At 46.8% G+C, this 21243-nt stretch overlaps 2 protein-coding genes across 2 annotated transcripts in view; one reads left to right on the top strand and one right to left on the bottom strand.

The window, feature by feature from the left end:
* Positions 1–21243, top strand: part of LOC142769297 (uncharacterized) — a 215092-nt gene that overhangs the window by 77977 nt on the left and 115872 nt on the right. The gene's annotated exons all lie outside the window — the stretch shown is intronic.
* Positions 7041–21243, bottom strand: part of LOC119165710 (uncharacterized) — a 36975-nt gene continuing 22772 nt past the window's right edge. Inside the window, exons 4-5 of the mRNA XM_075871058.1 lie at positions 18215–18301; positions 7041–7264 (exon numbers count right to left, since the gene is read on the bottom strand). Coding sequence (XP_075727173.1) covers positions 7122–7264; positions 18215–18301 — 230 coding nt within the window. The 3' untranslated portion in view covers positions 7041–7121. The remainder of the gene's footprint in view (positions 7265–18214; positions 18302–21243) is intronic.

The raw sequence follows: 21243 nt of genomic DNA, 5'->3' as shown, positions 1-21243 counted from the left end.
GTCGATGATGAACAGCCGCCTTTCTATGACAATAAAACTCTCAAGCATTTCCCCGAGGGTGAACATAGTTAAGTACGAATACACGGGGTGATGCTATGAGGGGTATTTATTAATTCGTACTATTAAATTTATTAATCACACTATGGTGCCTTTATGGTGTAATGGTTCCTGGGAATCGCAATTTGATCACACGGGGGAGTTTACGTTAACTCACTGGCGAATGCCAACAGATTTTAACTTTACTCCCCCTCACGACCCGCTCTCGACGGGAGACTGAGAGAGAAGGCGGGCGCGAGAAAGAGAGGGGTGCGCGCGCAGCTGCAGCGAGCGAGGAGAGCGGAGGAGCGAGCGAAGGGGGATATCAGCGTCGCGTCCGTGGCTTATTCGGTAGAGCGTCGCGCTGCGGCCCGCCAAGTCCTCTTTCTTTTAAAGATAGAGAGAAGACTGCGGACGCCGCCGACGGCGGTGGATGGTTTGGGGTCGCTTATAAAGTGTATTCACACTTAAAAGTGTGTTGGCGGCACGAATTACTGGTGAAACGCGCATTTGCTGGGGCATTCGTGTCTTCTTGGAGCGGTGGGCAGACCCAGCATGCTTTCGCGAGTGTTTGTATATGGCGTTCGAATTTCGATTGCTTGAATGCCAAGTTTGTCATTTGGCTCTAAATTTATGAGGATGTCAGTGTGAAGAGACTAAACTTACGTCTGCTCTGTTGAGTGCCTGGCACCATTTCAATGTGGAGCGTTCAGTTTCATGACTTTTATTTTTGCCGAGGTTTTCATCCGATGTTAACAGGGTTGGGTCGTTAGTTCAATGACACGTTGGAGTTTTTGTAGCTCCTTTGAAATTATAAATTGCGAAAAAAAAACAAAGTATTTTATGTCCACGTCGACCATGCGTGTTTGTTGCAGCGCATGTTTTATTTCGGGTAATATCCACGCCTTATCACGCAGCGTGTTCACAGATTCTGATGTCGATTAGGTTGTTTTGACAGCTCGCTTGGTCTTCGTCATATCATACAATACCCACTAGAATCGAGCGTGTCTTTAGTTACGCCGACATTTGCCCCTGATAACTGCGTCAAATTTCGCGAAACCATCGAAAATTTTTATTTCTGCATTGGTTCTTTTGTCTAATAGTTTTTATAGGAGCATCTGTATATATTGATGCGGCTCAGGCGGATATAATATTTTACGCGCCAAAGCCATCATATCGTTAGGAGGCACGCTGTGGTGTAAGACTGCAGGTTGATACCGGCTACCTGAGTTTTGTTTGTTTTTTGAGCGTGACCCTAAATTTATTTTAAGGCGCGACGACGACGGCCAGATGGTGCACACACACCGAGCATCAATTCTGTTTACATTGAGCGTCACACCACTGTACACGTGAAATACGCAACACCAATACGGCCTGTCTTCCATTCTTGCACCAAATCTGAGTGCATTGTTACTGTGTTTCGCTCCCGTGGAACTGCGGCTGATGTGTGCTGGAATCGAACTCATGACTTCAATCCTAACATCGCAACACCTCAGCATGCCATTTTATTGATGAGTGTTGCTTGCAAGATTTGTAAGTTAAACGCTAAGCACAAACCCAGCGCATAAATCTGTTTACACTGGGTGGCGACGAGTAGTCTACAGCCACCAGCTGAATAAAGCACGTTCAGGGCTCCCAGTACGGTATTTTAACAGTTGTGTATTAGGCTAGCAAGTTCCACCGCATTGGCACTACCAATAGTTGTCTCGGAAAGCCAGAGACCAATCGTGTAATGTACAGCAGTTGTCCATTTGCTGTAGTTTCAGTTTACAAACGTGCTTTATTTTAGTACGAGTACGGCAATCGCGTGTCTTTCAGTCAATAGTTTGTAGTACTGTGCACAACTGAAATATTTCAAAGTAACAAGACCACGGAGTATCGGCGAACTGCCATAGTCCACTCTTGCTTCGCCCGCTGCTTGTATTGGAGACGGTAGAGCTTGACGGGCAGTTTTCAGGTCTTCGTCATGCGTAAACTTTTGTAGAAGCTATTAATGCAGCAGGAGTGCGGGCTGGCTTTTCAGGATGACGGACGAGCGGTGCTCATAGCGTGCGAAATGCGAGATAAGTGCCCCGAGGAACACGTTTTCCGTGCGCGCAATGGGAAACCCCAGCAACCGCGGCCCGTTCAAGTGACGGGTGCTTTGGCTTCTTTCCGTTTGGGCGGCCAACGGCGCTGCGCAAACTTGAGCCTGTCATCCCTATTGCCCCGCAGTCCAACCGCCGTGAAAGCGCGTGAGTGTATTTTGTCAAGTTTTCGCTTGTGGCCGCTAGAAGCGCCTTCATTCGTGGTAAAGTTACGCTTGCGCGGAACCTATATATGAAAGTGTTCGAGCGCAATGACATTTGATAAGGTCTGTCGAAAGGCGGCTTAGATATAGGCATGTTTCACCCTGTCTATAGTATGCTTAGTGACACCTGTTGGTTTATTTGCGAACAGCAATGCTTGAGACATTTTGTTACTTCGTACGCAGATGGCACCTCTATAGAGAGGCACAAGTGCCGATAGACCTTTACATCTGATGCGGCGTCCTTTTACCGTAAGTCGTGGGCAAATAAATTCTTTCTTGTTTCAGACAGATTCAGTGTTTATTGCAGATGCATAATTTGAAGCATTTATTGTTTACTGTTTCATCATTTAACCTGGATTGCGTAGTAATATTTGTTGTAGCAGCAGAATTAATAGTTTCAATGGCAATGCTGTACTTCTTTTCTGTATGCCTTGAAAACAAACCTAGAATAGCAAATTGTTTTTCTCGATGATTTGTAGAGGCTTTTGCCCCTACTGCTTTAAACACGTCAATGTATCTGCTTGGTGTGAGGGCGAGTTTGCACTTCATTAAATATACAAAAACTTTGTACATGGAAAAAAACGGATGGATGAATGATGAGGACACGGGCAACACTTGTTCGTGTTGCTTTTTTTTACTTTTTCCTTCATTTTTTATCTATTCTAAAGTTTCTTTCGTATTTTCATACTAATGTATGATTCTTTCTAGAACGAAAAAAATTTTTAATAATTTATACAGGTGTACTATATATTACAAAAAAAGAGACGGTTGTGCTCCTGCGTATTCTTACAAAAATTTCATATAGAGACCTATATAACAATATCTATATATGATTTCATCAGGAATTGAGTATATCTGGCTTTATATTGAATGCCCATATATGGGGCTTATATAACCTTTGAGACCTAATTCTTGATCTAGCCATATATGGGCCTTATCCAACCTAATATATTTATTCCGTTATATACCCATATATGGATGTTGCTGTATATGGCCATATATGGCAATCATCTATATATGGCTCATATATAAGCAGTCATATAAGGTTAAGAATGGCCTTATATGAATACTTTTATATATAGCTATTTAGATGATTGATCTACATTACTTCAGCCTGTGTCGCTGGCATAAATTATTGTCTCACAAATCATTTTAGGTCTAGAAATATTGCTGTTTGTTGAAAGCTGCATGCAGTCACCATCGTCTCCAAAACGCAAATTGAACGTGATCTCCCAAAATTATTGTTCAAGTTATCCTCAATATATCTTGAATTATTCTCAAAAAGCTAGTGCTAAAAATTTAACTTGGTAACTTATTTAAAGTTTGCTGTGTGTGCATGTCACTGTTAATCCACATTTCCTGAAGAGACACATTTATTATGTTGAAATATAATGCTTATCAATCGACAATGTTTATTTATTTCGTTACACAGAGTGCCAATTGAGAACACTTGGGGAGCTTTAGCAAAACGTAGAATACAGAAGAGATATATAGTCAGTCAAACAAATAATCAAGGTCGCCTCCATCGCAGTTCACAACACAAAAACATATATAAATAAAAAATCCAACACACTCAAGAAAATGTAACACACTTCTTCTAACATGGAATAAAAAATTTAGACTGTCTGCGTAGTGAATATTTCTTTATGAAATATTCCAAGCTTCACTTAAAAACGTGTTTCTATTCAATTTGCAACTCTTTATTTCACAAAAGGCCGATGGCAGAGCGGTGAAAATTCCGCGTCACTTTTTCAGCATGTTTGTTTATAAAACCGCCAAGGCCTATTTGAATTGCAGTTTTCAATGAAAGTTCTAAGTGTGCTAACTTAAGAAAAAAGCGCGCAAAAGAAACTTCTGAGGACGATTAAAAATATTTTCGATATTTTTTATACTTTCCACACTTATTCTACATTACATAAACTTTCATAATCAATGAAAATTATGTTGCTATATATAATTTTGCTTGCAGTTACGGCACGTCAAAAATGCCCTTGCGCAAGAATAGGCAATGGTAGATCGAACTTCCGGCCTGCCAAGCATGGAATGCCGGCCTGTATGTCAGTTTCTTAAAAGGCAAGCACCACGGAAATGCCTGTCGACCGCACCGAGGGCGCCAATTTTGAAATTATTTGGTCGTGGTTGTGGTCATGAGTGGGGAATTACTGAGCAAGCAAGCACGCACAATCTATGTTTCGGTGTGAAGGGGGCCCGTCGAATAAGGCCTTTGTGTAAGACTGAGCAAAATTTTTGGGTGTGAATATTTTATGAAATGTGTAGTCACCTACGGTTTTTCACTTCGGCATGATATTGTAACGAGCGAATATGTCTCGTCGCTGCAAATTAGCAGTGATAAACACGGTTGTGAATGATTTGAAACTAGTGTTCTACGCGTAGGGTTCATTGAGGCACTGTGGCATCGAGCTTTGTTATCATTATCATCATAACCGTCAGCTGGACTACGCCTGCATTCCCGGCGGCTGCATTTTCTATGAATGTCCGTGTGCTCGTATTTGGTTGGAGGGTAAAGAACCTCAGGTGGTCGAAATTCCCGGAGCCCTCCACTATAGCGTCTCTAATTATCATATGCTAGTTTCACATATCAATCATATGGTAGTCCACATATCAATCGATCAATCAATTACGCCTGAATTTTATGCCTAGTGGGCAGGCAGTCTGATCTATGGTTGCTTGTCCTTTCACAAGGGCCTTTTTTGACGGACCGCAACTGCAAGTGAAACGATATAATACATCTTTTTGTTGATTGTGAAAGCTGATGTGCAAAAGAATAATCGGGGAAAGTATAAAAAATATTGAAAATGGGTTTGTTTTTAATCGTTGTCCGAAGCTTTACCTGCGTGCTCTTTTCTTGAAGTTAGCGCAATTACATCTTTTTATTGAATATTACTAAATGTATAGGCTTTGACAGTTTTATAAATGAGAATGCTGAGAAAGTGATGCGCAGTTTTCACCGCTCTGCCATAGGCCCTTTGTGAAATAAAGGCTTGTAAACTAGACAGACAAACGTTTTTAGGTCAAATTGAGAATTTTTATGAATATATCTACGCTATGCAGACAATCGAAATAAGTAAGCGCCAGTACGCCTAATGTAGCCAAACTAATTTCAGACACGTAGTTTTCAATATACTTTGTTTAATTCATCGCCAAATTCGAAAAAAGCAGCAGAGCAGGTAAGCATGGCACTCCACTTTTCAGTCCTTATTCATTTAATGTGCTTCATGAAAATTTTTACAGCAAAAAATAATTGTGGGTCTCTTCTTTGCGGTAATCAGGCAACAATATGTAAAATTTTTGAAGAAATTTAAGAGGTAGATCAGCCATGGTATGTTCGATCTTACGTGGAATCGCCCAATAAACACTGCGACCCATCCGGCAGAAACCGCATCCGTCAGAAACAATGTGAGGTAATACAGCAGCAGTTCAAGATTCTGGAGTATGATGTACTACATAATCAAAAAGCCATAGTACATGGCCTATGGGGCTCGTCAAAAAAAGAGACACTAGCTTCAGTTTCTGCATCGACTACCTGTAACTCAACACTGTTACTAACAACGGTACTCATCCGTTGCCACTGGTCGATGGTTCTTTCTAGGGGCTACGGCCCACGTGTTACTTCTTGTATATGAACCTTAAAAGTATATACTAGCAAATACAAGTAAATGAGCCTTACCGCGAGGCCCCGCCGTGGTGGTCTAGTGGCTAAGGTACTCAGCTGCTGACCCGCAGGTCGCGGGATCGAAACCCGGCTGCGGCAGCTGCATTTCCGATGGAGGCGGAAATGTTGTAGGCTCATGTGCTCAGATTTGGGTGCACGTTAAAGAATCCCGGGTGTTCAAAATTTCCGGAGCCCTCCACAACGGCATCTCTCATAATCATATAGTGGTTTTGGGACGTTCAACCCCACATATCAATTAGAGCCTTACCGCGAGAAGACCACTTTCGAAGCGCCTGGTGGGATTTACGAGTTCAAAGTGCCCCCTTTCAGCTTATGCTCGGCCCCTGCCATAATTAGAAAGTATGAGGTTACTGTCTGGTCTTAAGACAAACAGAGACCTTTTCTACCTCGAAAGCGTCACTCTTTTTTCTGCCTCGTTCTAAGAACACCTAAAAAGGCTCCTTTTTGGTTCTTGAAGGCGTACAGGCCGCAGCACTCAGTTGAAAAAAAGTGACACTTCAGATTGGAAGAACAACACTTCCTGTAACATGTGTCTGGCAAGTACGTATGAGGCTTTACCCAGGCAAAATTACAACCTTGTGAAAGTTTGCAAGGGCCACGGATAAAAATGCAGGCAAATGTTTACTGAGGTTCATATTACCGGGTATGTACCGCGCACTTTGCGCACATCCCCTCTTCTCTCACACGCCTCAGTCGGGAAGATGTTGCACTATTATCGAGTGAGGAGCAAAAGGCAGAATCGGGAAACGACACCAGTGTGTTGAACTTCTTTCTTGATATAGGATGTTTCAATGAAAAGGAACACCACTTTAGCTTTTTGCGTCTTTCAAGTTTGATTTTACGGCACCTGCGTTAGCCATGATTTTTTATTATGTATGTATGTCTCATTGTTACATAAAGCTATAACTCCGACGTATAACGCTGCCGCTATACCTAGTAGTTCCTTTAATTCATTGAGATTAACATGTCGTGTAGAACATCAATTACGCATATATAAAGAAACAATTCCAACACGGAGCGTACGGTTGCAAATGTGCTTTTATTACCACGTGTCTACTGTATAAATAGGGCTATTTCGCAGAGCTATCGGTATAGCTCTGTCTAACCCTTAGATACTGGCTTCTTACAATCCTCCTTGTAGAGTACGATACTTCGAGGGCCGCAGTACTTTCTGTATACACGTTCGCAATGCCTTGGAGGGTACCGCAGATTCTTGACGTCGTCGGTTATTACGAACATGCACCCTGCGCAAACATGAAAAAAAAATTAAATGCCCAAAAGATCTCGCTATAAACGAGAATATTTTAGGGATTATCGATGAGCTGATTCTACTTTTGAGAATTTGAAGAAATAGATGTTAAGCAGTGTTCACAAGGGCAACAGACGTGCGACGTCCGAACTTGAACAAAAGCAGGAATTTCTCGCTTTTCTGTCTTGCGAAAGAATTTTATTTCTCGAAACTTGCTCAGCATCAATCATGAAGGCCGTTTCGCTAAATTTGAAGAATGAGTTAAAGAGAAACAAGGCAGGGAAAATAGCCAGCGCTGAGCCTGGGAGGCTAACTTGCACTCATAGTTATGGCTGTGTTGCATCGCTCAATACGCAGTGGTCCCAGCATTTGAGCTAAATAAATGTTCCAGACACATGACGCCCTTTATCATTATTTGTATGACATAGGGGAGGATTCCTGTCCATTTTGTGGCATATGCACGACCTACTGATACAGATAAATAAGCTTGCCCCGCCATGGTGGTCTAGTGGCTAAGGTACTCGGTTGCTGACCCGCAGGTCGCGGGGTCAAATCCCGGCTGCGGCGGCTGCATTTCCGATGGAGGCGGAAATGTTGTAGGCCCATGTGCTCATATTCGGCTGCACGTTAAAAAACCCCAGGTGGTAAAAATTTCCGTAGCCCTCCTCTACGACGTCTCTCATAATCATATGGTGGTTTTGGGACGTTAAACTCCACATATCAATCAAATCAGATAAATCATCGCAATAGCATGACAAAGCTCGTCTCGCCGAAATCGTAAAGTAAGGCGTCAGCGTCAGTGCGTTGCTTGTGAGCAAAAAATTACCGTGCTTCATAGAAGTAAATTCGAGATGGTTGTAAATAAATGGAATTATAAAACATTCTTTTCGAGTAAGATATCATGCCCTCTGCGTATAACGAAGTGGTTCTACGAAAAAGTAACACCAGCGCTTGAAAGAAACTTGTAGGACAAAAAAGGCCGAAGAATTTTATACAGTTTAACGAGTCTCGTCAGCGCATGTAACATTGCGTGGCAGAATCGTAGATTTGCACCACACGATAACTGCGCAAGCACAAGGTCGTTTAAAGGCAGTGACCTATCAAAAAAACGACCAGCCGCGTTGGCGTGCGCGGTGTTTTGCGAATGCGTAGCGGTTCGACAAATTTCAAAATGAAGCATTAGAGTGTAAAGGGCCCTACGCAACTAGATAAACAGCGGAAAATCGGCTAATGTTACACGCGCCGATGTTCAACCCTTAGCGAGGCGGTTGAAGTGATGCGCACCGAGCCCAATAACGCTATCTCGTTTACTCTAGCAGGTGCATCACGAGCATCCTCCCAGTCGTTTCGAAAACGCACGAAGCAATTTTTTCTCGTTATGGGCATCCACATGCCTTCTAGCACTTAAGCTGTCAAAGTGAAATTAAAAATAAACACCTCGGTACAGACGCAAAGGTATCAAGTTCTTGTGAGTTAGATGTTTCGCGACAAATTATTAGAGCAAAAGCTGCGAATGGCTAGGCTAAATGAAAAACTGTCCGCCATGTGTAACGCTAAAAGTCTCCATTGGCTGCTCTGTCAGTTACGTTGATCTCTAAGTCGCACCCAAGAGCGCGCGCCATTGAGAGCCCCATCAGCAACTTCATTCTTCTTCCCACCGCCGCACCGCCAAGCACGCGTGCAGCAGTTTTAAAAGAGTGGCTTCAAAAGAGAAAAGAGAAGAAAATTGTGATGCGTCGTCTCTAATTAGAAAGGAATTCCCCTCACCTCACTCAGCACTAAATAAAGCACAACAATTAACGCTTCGACTGCTGCAAACGCACAGTTACCCCAGCCCTTATATCTGCAGCAAATACCTACCAGATATAAGGCCAGAATGCCCCAAATGCCAAAATTCAAGGTGCGATTTAAGTCACATGCTGTGGCAGTGTCCCGTGCTAAACGCTAGCTTCGGGTCCCCTGCCACTGAGGACGACTGGTTCAACCAACTCAGGAGCCCCGACAGGGCCCTTCAACACCAGGTCGTCCAGAAGGCCCAAAAGGTGGCTGGCGAGCTCCGACTCCCAGTCCCCACATGGGCGGAGCCACCGGGATTGCCCCCGTAAGGGGTGCCCAGGCCCCTTCAGGACCTTTATTAAAGTTATTTCTCTCTCTCTCTCATTGAAGTTCACCTCGAAAACGCTGCACAGAGATGGGGAGTAGGAAAGAAAATAATTGAGGAATATTGGGAACTAGAATATGCTCTAGTGGCGCGAACAGCCAAGCTCCGGCCACGGCCGCCTGGATCGGGCGCACGCAATGGTGCTCGTGCCCGATCCAGGCGGCCATGGTCCGGCGTCCTCCTGTTACACCTCGGACGAAGGAAAGGTAGGAGAGGCCCTGACGTCACTCGTTGTGAAGCCGCGATGAAGCCGGAAGTCGGCCATATTGAGTAGGCAAATTCTCCTCGCTTGTTTACATCCGAATGTAAAGCAGAAGGCGCGACTCTCTCTGCGGCTCGGAAAGCACGTGAGCTGCGCATCGCGCGTGTCATGACAATCCGAAACTAATGGAACGGGGCTCAACACTCTGAGCCAGCGCGACACCTCCAGCGAAATCATTTCGTCCAAGAATTTCCAGCGAGTAACAGCTTGTTATACTCACCCCCAGCATCATAATCTCAACATTAGAGCAACCGCGTTCAAGTCTCACTTGCAGCGTGCTGAAAGTGACCACGGTCGCAGAATGCTGACGCCAGTGAGTTTCACGCGGACAACGGGAACAGTGGCCGGGCGCTGCGTCGGCCGCGTAGCGGAATGCAAGCGTAGAAGGCGCACGACCGATCGTGTTGTCTGTACAGTTGCATGCTGAATTGATGACGTGAAAACACTCGCCGTTGTCAGTGTATCTAGCGCGCGTTCTCTCTTATACTTGCTTCGTTGCCGGCGAGCCGTTACTCCCTGTTATTACTCGGATGATATGATTTCGCCGAAGGTGTCCCGCTGGCTCCATTAGTTTCTGATCGTCACGACACACGCGCTGCGCAGCCCACGTGTGTTTCGAGCCAGAGAGAGAGTCGTGCCGTCTGCTTTGAATTCGGATGTAAACAAGAGAGGAGAATTTGCCCAGTCATTATGGCCGACTTCCGGCTTCATCGCGGCTTCACAACGAGTGACGTCAGGGCCTCTCCTACCTGTCCTTCCTCCGTGTTTGGGGCAATCTCTCGTTCCTGTAGCCTACCCAGTAGCGTCTCACTTATCATACGATAGATGGCACTCTTCCTTAGAGATCGATAGAGGAAGAGGGGGTGCTGGGGGAACTGCAGAATGGGTTTCGGAAGCACAGGAGGTTGGAAGACAATCTGTTCTCACTGACTCAGTGCATCGAAATAGCAGAAAACGAACACAGGCCCCTGTGGGTAGCTTTTTTGGATATCAAGGGAGCATACGATAGCGTGGTTCAAGAGGAATTGTGGGGAATACTGGACACACTACGCGTGGAACATGTAGTCACTAATCTTTTCAAGGGTATCTATAAAGGTAACAAGGTAGTTATAAAGTGCGAAAAACAGGTATCCAAGCCTGCAGAGGTAAAACGGGGGCTTAGGCAGGGGTGTCCCCTGTCACCCTTATTATTCATGATGTACCTACAAGAATTAGAGGCCAAATTAGAAAGAAGTGGAGTGGGTTTCAACCTTTCTTTTGTCAAACAAGGAAAATTCATTGAACAGGCCCTACCAGCATCGATGTACGCAGAGGATATGGTGCTAATGGCCGACAACAAGGAAGATTTCCAGACATTGGTGGATATCTGCGGTAATGAGGGAGATATGTTTGATTTCAAAATCAGTAAGGAAAAATCAGCACTCATGGTTTTTAATGATAATGAAGGTTGTGAGCTTAGGATACAGGAAGTCACAGTAGAGATAACAGATAAAGCTGATCACATTAAATTGTACACCCTCGCAGCGTATTTGTGGCCCCGCTTATGTAATGCCCTCGGGCCTTTAAGGATACTGCCACTAGCACGTAGTGGGTCGACAGCAAGAGCGCCTCTCAATCTGGAGGAAAAAGGTATGCGCCACTAACGATAGGAGAACAACAACAACAACAACAGAAGATCGCGTGTCTTCTTCTCTGCTCGAGAGTCAGCCACGACTGACGCATCGTCCTAGAGCTAGCTACCCGGTCGTTCAATAAATCCCCCAGTACTTGTGACTTATCGTGACAAACTGGTGGAAGGTGCTGGGTAGTCTCACGGATGCTGCAGACCCCCCCCCCCCAGGAAGCCATAATTCGAGTCCAGTGCCAGTCAATACTCCCGTGCATCGGACCAGCCGCCGAATCAGGGGATTGCCTCCGGAAGTCAACGATACTACTCCCACCACGTCAACAAGCATGACCAGCACTTCGGTACAAACCTTGCCAACCGGCACGGGAAGCACGTCGTCGAACCGATATACGTTGGAAAGCCCACGAGCACCGACGACGTTCCATGGTACGGAGAACGAAGACGTTGAGGACTGGTTGGCGGACTTCGAGCACGTAGCCAACTTGAATCAGTGGGACGACGCGGCGAAACTGGGTCGTGTCTACTTCTATCTCGAAGACGGGGCTCGCACGTGGTATCAAAATCGAGAGGAGCAGCTGACGACGTGGCCCGAATTCTGTCGTAGACTTCTGCAGACATATGCCAGCGCCGACCGCCAAGAAAGAGCTGAACGAGCTATTCTTGCCCGCGTCCAGTCGCCAAACGAAACTGTGACCGCGTACGTCGAAGACATGACGCGTCTCTTCCGACGGGCAGATTCAAGAATGACGGAGGACAAGAAGTTGCGTCACTTGATGCGTGGTGTCAAGGACCAGCTTTTCGCCGGCCTCGTGCGAAGCCCTCCAAAGACGGTCGCGGAGTTCTTGTCTGAAGCCGTGACAATGGAAAAAATGCTACAGCAGCGATCAAACCAATACGACAGGCAAGTCAGTGGCATGTCCACTGCTGACATTTTCGCCGCCGCTGGGACCAGCAATGACTCCTTACATGAACTCATCCGTAAGATCGTACGTGAAGAGTTGCAAAAGGCTGGTGTAACACCTCATCCTACGGTTAGCTCTATTGCAACTGTGATCAAGGATGAGCTGCACCAGGCCCTCCGGGACACTTTGCCTCCTGATACAGCTGCGTCAGCTCCTGCTGAATACCACCGTGGGACAACCTACACGGAAGCCTTGAAGCGCCCTGCTGCATCGCCGCCATTGTTCGTTCATCCTGTCCCTGCAGTTTCACTCGAGTCAGCGCAGCACATACCATACTACGAAGGCTCGTACACGCCACGGCCCCTGCCCTTTGTCCGTGGTGCTTCTGTCGCCCATCGTTCGGTGCAACCGGTCCAGTACATCGACGATCGCCACTAGTCTCCTCGGAAGTCTGATGTCTGGCGCACACCCGATCATCGGCCTCTATGCTTTCACTGCGGAGAAGCTGATCACTTGTACCGCCAGTGCCCTTATCGCCGTCTTGGGCTTCGCGGCTTCTCTGCGTACGCGCCGCCACCCCGTTACGGTCAGAGACCACGCGAAATCCAAAACTACCTCTCCCAGCAGCATGCACCACCGTCTGCCGGGCGCCAGTCACGCTCGCCATCACCGAGGCGATTTTCATCAACGCCCCAGCGGTATTCTACCGCACGATCTCCCAGCCCCCGCCGGGAAAACTAGCCGAAGCGACCTCTGGGGGCGGGGTCGCTGAACGTCGAAGCACTGAAGACCTCCTATTGACGCAGAACCGTACAGAAACTGGTCCGACATCACCTGCTGCTGCAAAGGATAGCCGGCTTTCACTCGACATAGCAGTAACAATTGATGGCTGTGTAGTTAATGCGTTAGTGGACACCGGCGCAGACTATTCCATACTGAGCGGGAAACTGACAACGCAGCTGAAGAAAGTAATCACGCCGTGGCATAACTCGCAGATTCGGACAGCTGGTGGCCATGTCGTTACTCCACTGGGCGCCTGCACAACTAGAGTACAGAATCAAGGGTACACATTCGTAGCAAGCTGCCTTGTTCTACGTGAATGCTCCCATGACGTCATTCTGGGAGTTGTTTTTCTACAGTAAAATGGAGCTATCATTGATCTGCAAGAGCGCCGCATCACGTTCTCAGCCCAGCGAGCAATCAACGTGCAGGATGACGGAATGCGTGTCGACGTACTCCGTATTTCTGAACAGAGCGTGACGCTTCCTCCCCGAGCCAGTGTTCTAGTCGACGTAACATGCTGTGGTTTGAGCGATGGCAATGTGGTGGCCGAGACAAATTTAGAACACCTCCTGCAGCAAGGCATATGTGTAGCGAGAAGTGTAATACACGTTCGTGACGGCCGATCTGAATTGCTCGTTACCAACTTTAGCAACGAGCATCGACACCTTTTCCGTGGCACTTCGATAGCGTTTGCCCACGAAGTAGCAAACGTAACCAACTGTCTCACGTCAGAAATAGTGGATAACGCAGACACATCAATGAGCAACATTGACATCAATCCTGATCTGTCCACCGATAACCAGACTGCGCAGCGAGCGCTCTTGTTCGAGTACAGGTCTTGCTTCGCAAGTTGCTCAAAGATCCACCAGACGTCCATCACTCAACACAGGATCATCACGTACGAGGACACACGCCCAATACACCAGCACCCCTACCGCGTGTCGGCTAAAGAACGTGAAGCGATACGTACGCAAGTTCGCGAGATGCTTGACGATGGCGTTATCGAACCATCCAACAGACCGTGGTCATCTCCAGTCGTGCTTGTCAAAAAGAAGGACGGGTCGCTACGCTTCTGCGTCGATTACCGAAAGCTTAACAACGTGACCAAAAAGGATGTGTACCCGCTACCACGTATCGACGATTCGCTCGATAGACTTCGTCGTGCCCATTATTTCACTTCTCTCGATCTCAAAAGCGGGTACTGGCAAATCGAGGTAGATCAGCGAGACCGCGAAAAGACAGCCTTCGTGACTCCAGACGGCCTATACCAATTTCGAGTACTCCCTTTCGGCTTGTGTTCAGCGCCGGCAACTTTCCAGCGAATGATGGACACTGTCCTCACAGGGCTGAAGTGGCAGACTTGTCTTGTCTACCTTGATGATGTGGTGGTCTTCTCTACCACGTTCGAGCAGCACCTTCACCGCCTGCGCAGCGTGCTGGAGGCTATCCGATCGGCGGACCTCACACTAAAACCACAGAAGTGGCACTTCGGCTATAAAGAACTGAAATTTCTTGGACATGTAGTTAGCGCCGAAGGAATCCGTCCCGATCCGGACAAGCTTGCCGCTGTTGCCGAATTACCAGCTCCTGTCGATAAGAAAGCCGTCCGGCGCTTCCTTGGTTTGTGCGCCTACTATCGCCGATTCATTCATGGCTTTTCACAAATAGCAGAACCTCTGACTCGTCTCACAAGGGACGACACGCCGTTTGTCTGGGAAAACGAGCAACAAGCGGCTTTTGATGAGCTGCGACAGCGCATGCAATCAGCGCCCGTTCTCGCTCATTTCGACGATGATGCTGACACGGAGGTCCATACCGACGCTAGTAACAATGGGCTCGGTGCAGTGCTCGTTCAGCGTCAAGAGGACATCGAAAGAGTGATAGCCTACGCCAGCCGCTCTCTATCCCGTGCCGAGGCGAATTATTCCACTACGGAGAAAGAGTGCCTCGCAGTCGTGTGGGCAATCACCAAGTTCCGCCCGTACCTCTATGGTCGTCCCTTCAAGATAGTGACGGACCACCACGCCCTCTGCTGGTTGGCAAGCCTGCGCGACCCTTCAGGACGGCTAGCACGGTGGAGCTTGCGGCTGCAGGAATTTGACGTCACCATCGTCCATAAGTCCGGCCGTAAGCATGAAGACGCTGACACACTGTCACGCGCACCCCTTCTTGTCGTCAGTCAGGATGCAGAGGAAAACGAATGCTTTCTGGGCGCCATTAGCTCATCAGACTTGAGTAAACGGCAGCAGGATGATGCAGAGATTCGTCCGATCATCGATCATTTAGAGGGCCAGGACACAATCATACCACGTCATTTATTCCGCTCGTTGCCATCGTTCTGCCTTCGAGATGGTGTGCTGTACAAGAAGAACGCTCGTTCGAACAACCGTGCCTACCTCCTGGTGGTTCCTCGAGACATGCGAGACGACGTCCTCTTCGCTTGCCATGACGAACCCACATCCGGTCATCTGGGCTACTCACGGACACTTGCCAGAGTGAGTGGGAGGTACTATTGGCCAGGACTTTCGGCAAGTGTCAAGAAGTACGTCAAGAGCTGTCGGGAATGTCAGCGCCGAAAGCAACCATCTGTTAAGCCAGCTGGTTTGCTTCAGCCCATTGAAGCACCTTGCACGCCATTCGACCAAGTCGGCATGGACATTCTCGGGTCATTTCCCCTGTCTGCGGACAGCAACAAATGGGTGATCGTCGCGACCGACTATTTGACACGCTACGCTGAAACCCAAGCGATCCCACGAGCCACGGCTTGTGAGGTAGCACAATTTTTCATGCGCCACATCGTGTTACGACACGGTGCTCCTTCCAGTGTAATAACGGACAGAGGGACGGCATTCACGGCGCAGCTTACGGACGAAGTTTTCAAACTGAGCAACACCAGACACCGAAGGACAACTGCGTACCACCCGCAAACCAACGGACTTACCGAGCGACTGAATAAGACCCTCGCAGACATGATCTCAATGTACATCGACGTACAGCACAAAACATGGGACCGGATCTTACCTTACGTGACCTTCGCGTATAATACCGCCGTGCAAGAGACCACGCGATTCACGCCATTTCGGCTTCTCTACGGCCGCGAAGTACAGACCATGCTAGACTCCATGCTACCGTGTCAAGACGAAGACTAGTTGGCAACTGACGCCGAAGAATTCGCAGAGCGTGCTGAGGAAGCCCGGCAGCTCGCGCGACTGCACATCGGCCAGCAACAGCAGGCAGACGCACGACGCTATAATACCCGCCACAGAGAAGTGTTTTACAGCCCCGGAGATCAAGTTTGGGTGTGGACGCCCGTCCGCCGCCGTGGCCTTAGTGAAAAGTTGCTGAGCCGGTACTTTGGCCGATATAAAGTGTTACGCCGCGTCAGTGACGTGAACTACGAAGTGGTTCCGGACTCAACACCCCATGCACGGAGTAGGACACGGCTGAGGCCGGACGTCGTTCATGTGTTGCGCATGAAACCATTTATTGCGCGTTGCTCGTAACTTTTCCTTGACCGTACAGCATCCTTTGTGTTTTTTTTTGTTTATTTGTGTGAACTTGCTTTCTCGTTCATTGACGTTTCTTATTTTGGCATGCTCTTCAATCTTTACTTTACTCCGAATTTCCAATTTCTTTTTCACGTGCCTATGTTGTAGCATCGCGGTGATGCTATGTACTTTTCTTTCCTCTTTTTGGGACTTGTTTTTTTTTTCTTTTCGGAAGAGGGGATAATGCCACCAGCACGTAGTGGGTCGACCGCAAGAGCGCCTCTCAATCTGGAGGAAAAAGAAGATCGCGTGTCTTCTTCTCTGCTCGAGAGCCAGCCACGACTGACGCATCGTCCTAGAGCTAGCTACCCGGTCGTTCAATAAATCCCCCAGTACTTGTGACTTATCGTGACAATACGATAAATGAAATGAAATGAAATAAATACAAATATCTGGGCGTATGGATAAGCAATGGGACCGAGTACCTAAGGGCACACGATATATACGTGACGACTAAAGATAACAGGAAAGCAACAGTGATGAAAAATAGGGCACTGAGGAATTACAATAGGTATGATGTTGTGAGAGGAATATGGAAAGGGGTAATGGTTCCTGGGCTGACGTTTGGCAATGCGGTATTGTGTATGAGATCAGCTTTTCAAGCAAGATTAGAAATTAAGCAACGTTGAATAGGTAGTCTTGCTTTAGGAGCTCACGGGAATACACCAAATCAGGGAGTTCGAAGTGAGTAGTAGTAGTAGTAGTAGTAGTAGTAGCAGCAGCAGCAGCAGCAGCAGCAGCAGCAGCAGCAGCAGCAGCAGCAGCAGCAGTAGCAGTAGCAGTAGCAGTAGCAGTAGCAGTAGTAGTAGTAGTAGTAGTAGTGGTAGTGGTAGTGGTAGTGGTAGTGGTAGTAGTAGTAGTAGTAGTAGTAGTAGTAGTAGTAGTAGTAGTAGTAGTGGCAGGCAGGCAGGCAGGCAGGCAGGCAGGCTCGGCCCAAATGATCTCGGAGTGGCGTTCAGGTTATACGTGAATTACAGTTTGCGCAGTTTTCTGTAGCATGCACAAAATTAAGCAAAGCATCGTTGATATACGGACGATCAGCTGACGCCACCACTCTTCGCAATGTGGCAAGAAATGAGGTAGCGAACATTCAGCAGTTACTATAGTTTGGAAAAGTTCTTTGGTCCGATATACGTTCATTTGACGATCAAGAGTTGGTACGGGGAAAGCGGCACAGGGAGTACGTCCGTGCGTCCTATCTTTTTCTATGCCACTTCACGGGTTGATCATCCCTCCGCAGTCATGTTGGATTGCACGGCGGCCATGGACATTGCGAATATTCTCGGCCAGTATATGTACGCGAGAGTGAAAAGAGTGACTTGAAAGGAGGTAATTCTACCCCGCCCTTACCGCGCTTCCACGTCGTAACTCGCCCAAGGAATGCCGTCGAGCAGAAAACTGCCTGGCGAGCAGAGCACAGTCAAAGAGGCAATGTCCGAAACACGCTTGCTGAAGCCTATGCCCGCTTTTTTGGTCGGTGTTCCTAAAGTGGCTTCTGCAAACGCCTGTGGTCACAAGTTTTAGCTTCGCTGACTAAGCATCTGTATGGAATACTGGGGCGGCGCTGTTATATTGTACACTCTGTTTCATACTTCAAACGGTTCTTTTTATAGGAAATACATATTGCGTGATCTTTCTTACTATCACATCAAAAGAACTTACCGTATCTTTCTGAACTATTTACAGCAAAGATGAAGCAACTGCGCCTGTAGTCCATCGCCATCAGTTTGTGATCTATTGGTCCTTCACCTAAATTTCCAAGGAAAGAAGTGTCATTACTTTCCAAAATGGCTTTCATTAAAGAAGAGAGCTTTAAGAGCTCGTTTTGTATGTTTAAACACCACCTTAATAACAACAAACAAAAGCTTAACCCGAAAGATGTATAGACTAGAGCATGCCTATCATGAACCCAACCGCCTAAGCTCCCAGTGCATACTCTCGCGGTTATTCATTCTGAACTGCCAAGGCGTGTAGCTGTTGCGCCAACTTCGCATGGCAAGCGGTGTCTCTTTGACTTTGACACTCGAAAAAGTGCCTGTTCACGCCTCTCCCACTTACAATAAGTCTTCTCGGCACCACTACGCCGTCTTCAGATGTGCAAGGAATCAGTGCTATAAGAACATATTACTAAGAACTGTCTGTGAAGATGACAACAAAGCTGGAAGTGTGCCGGTGCGGTGTTTTAAACTTCCACAGGTTACCATTCTAAACGAAAAGCGTTGAGCTCCGCTGCCAATGGATACTTGCATTCAACAGAAAAAATCCGAGCCCCGCAAAAGTATACAGGTACACTTGTGTGTATTCAATCTTGACGACAGCTTCTTCGCTTGGCAGCAGTAATATCCGTTCAGTATGCCTGTATAATGCTGCACCAAATCATTGCCGTACGGTTTCGCAGGCCAAATGCCACTAATATGAGATATTACAATTCACGCGCCTATGCACACACTGGGTGCATTGACATTTAACGTATTGGCGTACTATCGTAATACAAAGAAACGTTGACAGGGGAAACCGTGGCTTTTGACTCATTCAATCTCTAACATGCTATGAGTGTCGCTAGGCGAATCGGTGCTTTCAGTCGGCTTCACCGTAATACTATTATCTCGTGCTTTGGCTGGCACTCTCGCACCGTGTGTGTCCCGAGTGACAGGTAATACTGGCATACGGTGAACGCATGCATTTCCTGAGCTCCGGAGCAGGTTTCTAGCACCACAATGAAGCCGGCTGAAAGCACAATTTTTGTCAAGTGACATTCAAGGCATTTCGCAGTTCCATAGAGTCTAAAGCCACGTTTTCAGCTGTTTCCGATTCTTTCTATCGTGAGAGTACGTACCTGATATAGTTGCTTCGTCAGACTAGAATGCATGAACTATAGACATTCCGGAGGGTCGAGGATAGTCTCTTCTAGGAGTGAGATCTTTGTAGGAGTGAAAAAGCGCGAAACATGCCTACAGCCGGACTCGGGTTGGGAAGTTTCGCGTTTTAATTGTGGGGCGTCTGCTACCATGGTAGTTCAAGGTGTTGCTTCCTAAATATGGTGGCGCACACTGACCTCACTGTTTTCTGGTGTATTGGGGCCATTCTTAGATGTGTTCTGACTCCATTTATGTATTAATAATGATATCGATGTTAAGAAAAAATGGGGAAGAGGGGGAGACAACTTGCCATTGGTAGAGACTGAATCGGCTCCCTTCAGAAAAATTACCGAAAAGTACCGAAGTACATGTCAAGGTATGGTTTGTGAAAATAAATGACTTGGGAGGCTTTTTTCGCCAATAAATGAACTAGGAAAGTATGCGCAAGTCCTCGGAGCAAGCTGCGGCAGCAAGGCAAAATGTAGTTTCAAGTATTTCAATGTGCTTGAACACAATACGGCAACTGAGCGCCCTACGATGTCGCATTTGAGGCAAGTCCAACGATGTTCGTTCTGTGAGACCTAAATGTTCATTTGAATGTATCCTCACCATCATAATTATAATCATCATCTGCCTGCCTAAACCCGCTGCAAGGCAAAGGCCTCTCCCATGATCCGCCAATGATCCCGGTCTCGTGCTTTCTGCTACCACGTGATACATGCGAACTTTTTGGTCTCATCGACCGACCTACCATTCCCTCTGCCTTTCGTGCGTTTGTCTTCTCTTGGAATCCAGTCAGTTCCCCTAATGACTAGTCGTTATTATGTCTACGTGCTACATGCATTCTCTTTCTTCCGTTCATTTATTTTTGATTTCAACTATAATATCTTTAACCCCGGTTTGTCGCCTGACCCACTCTGCTCTCTTCTTGTCTCATAAGGCTGCTTCTATCACATTTCTTTCCGTCCCTCGCTGCGTCGTCTTCAATTTAAGCTGAACCGTCTTTGTCAGCCTCAAGGTTCGTGCTCCGTAGGTAACTCCTGGCAAGACGCAGCTGTTATATACCTCCTTCTTGAGGGTTAGTGGCAGATTACCATTCATTATTTGAGAATGTTTGCTGAATGTGATCCACCCTATCCTTATTCTACTAGTTATTTCACTCTCATTGTTCGGCTCCGCGGTTACTTCCTGCCTTAAGTAGACATGCTTTCACAACTTCTAGTGTCTCTCCACCTATGCAGTAATGCAGGCATTAAGAATTGAGGGCATCAACGAACCTTACATAAACATACTGGAAGAAATGTACACTTGATCCACAGGCACCATAGTTTTCCGTAAAGAAAGCGACAGAATCCCAATAAAGAATGGGGTAAGACAGAGAGACATGATCGCTCTAATGCTATTAACCCTGTGTTTACAGGAGGTTTTTATGGAACTAAATTGGGAAGAGCTAGGGATAAAAATAATAGAGAGTATGTTATTAACCTGTGATTCATGATTGTTCAGAGAACTGGGAGCGCGGGAGTAACACAAACACGAAGCAAAGAGAAGGCACACAGCACAGGCGCTCAACTAACAACCGATGAATTACCATCATAAATTACTAACTAGCCCACCTTTCCATCCTATAACCTGTGTTTCGTTTATGACATCGCCTGGATGAGTAACTTGGGGGACGAATTACAGCTGATGATTACTGAACACGGAAAGCAGTAGAGTAGGCCTGAAAATTAATATGCACAAGACTAAAGTATTGTCCAACAGTCTGGGAAGCGAACAGCACATTTGGATGTATACGTAAAATAAAAGGGATAAAGTTGATACACAACAAAT

This window comes from Rhipicephalus microplus, chromosome 8 (assembly GCF_043290135.1).
Source record: "Rhipicephalus microplus isolate Deutch F79 chromosome 8, USDA_Rmic, whole genome shotgun sequence".
In the NCBI taxonomy this organism is placed as follows: Eukaryota; Metazoa; Arthropoda; class Arachnida; order Ixodida; family Ixodidae; genus Rhipicephalus; species Rhipicephalus microplus.
This window is presented reverse-complemented; position numbering and strand designations above follow the sequence as displayed.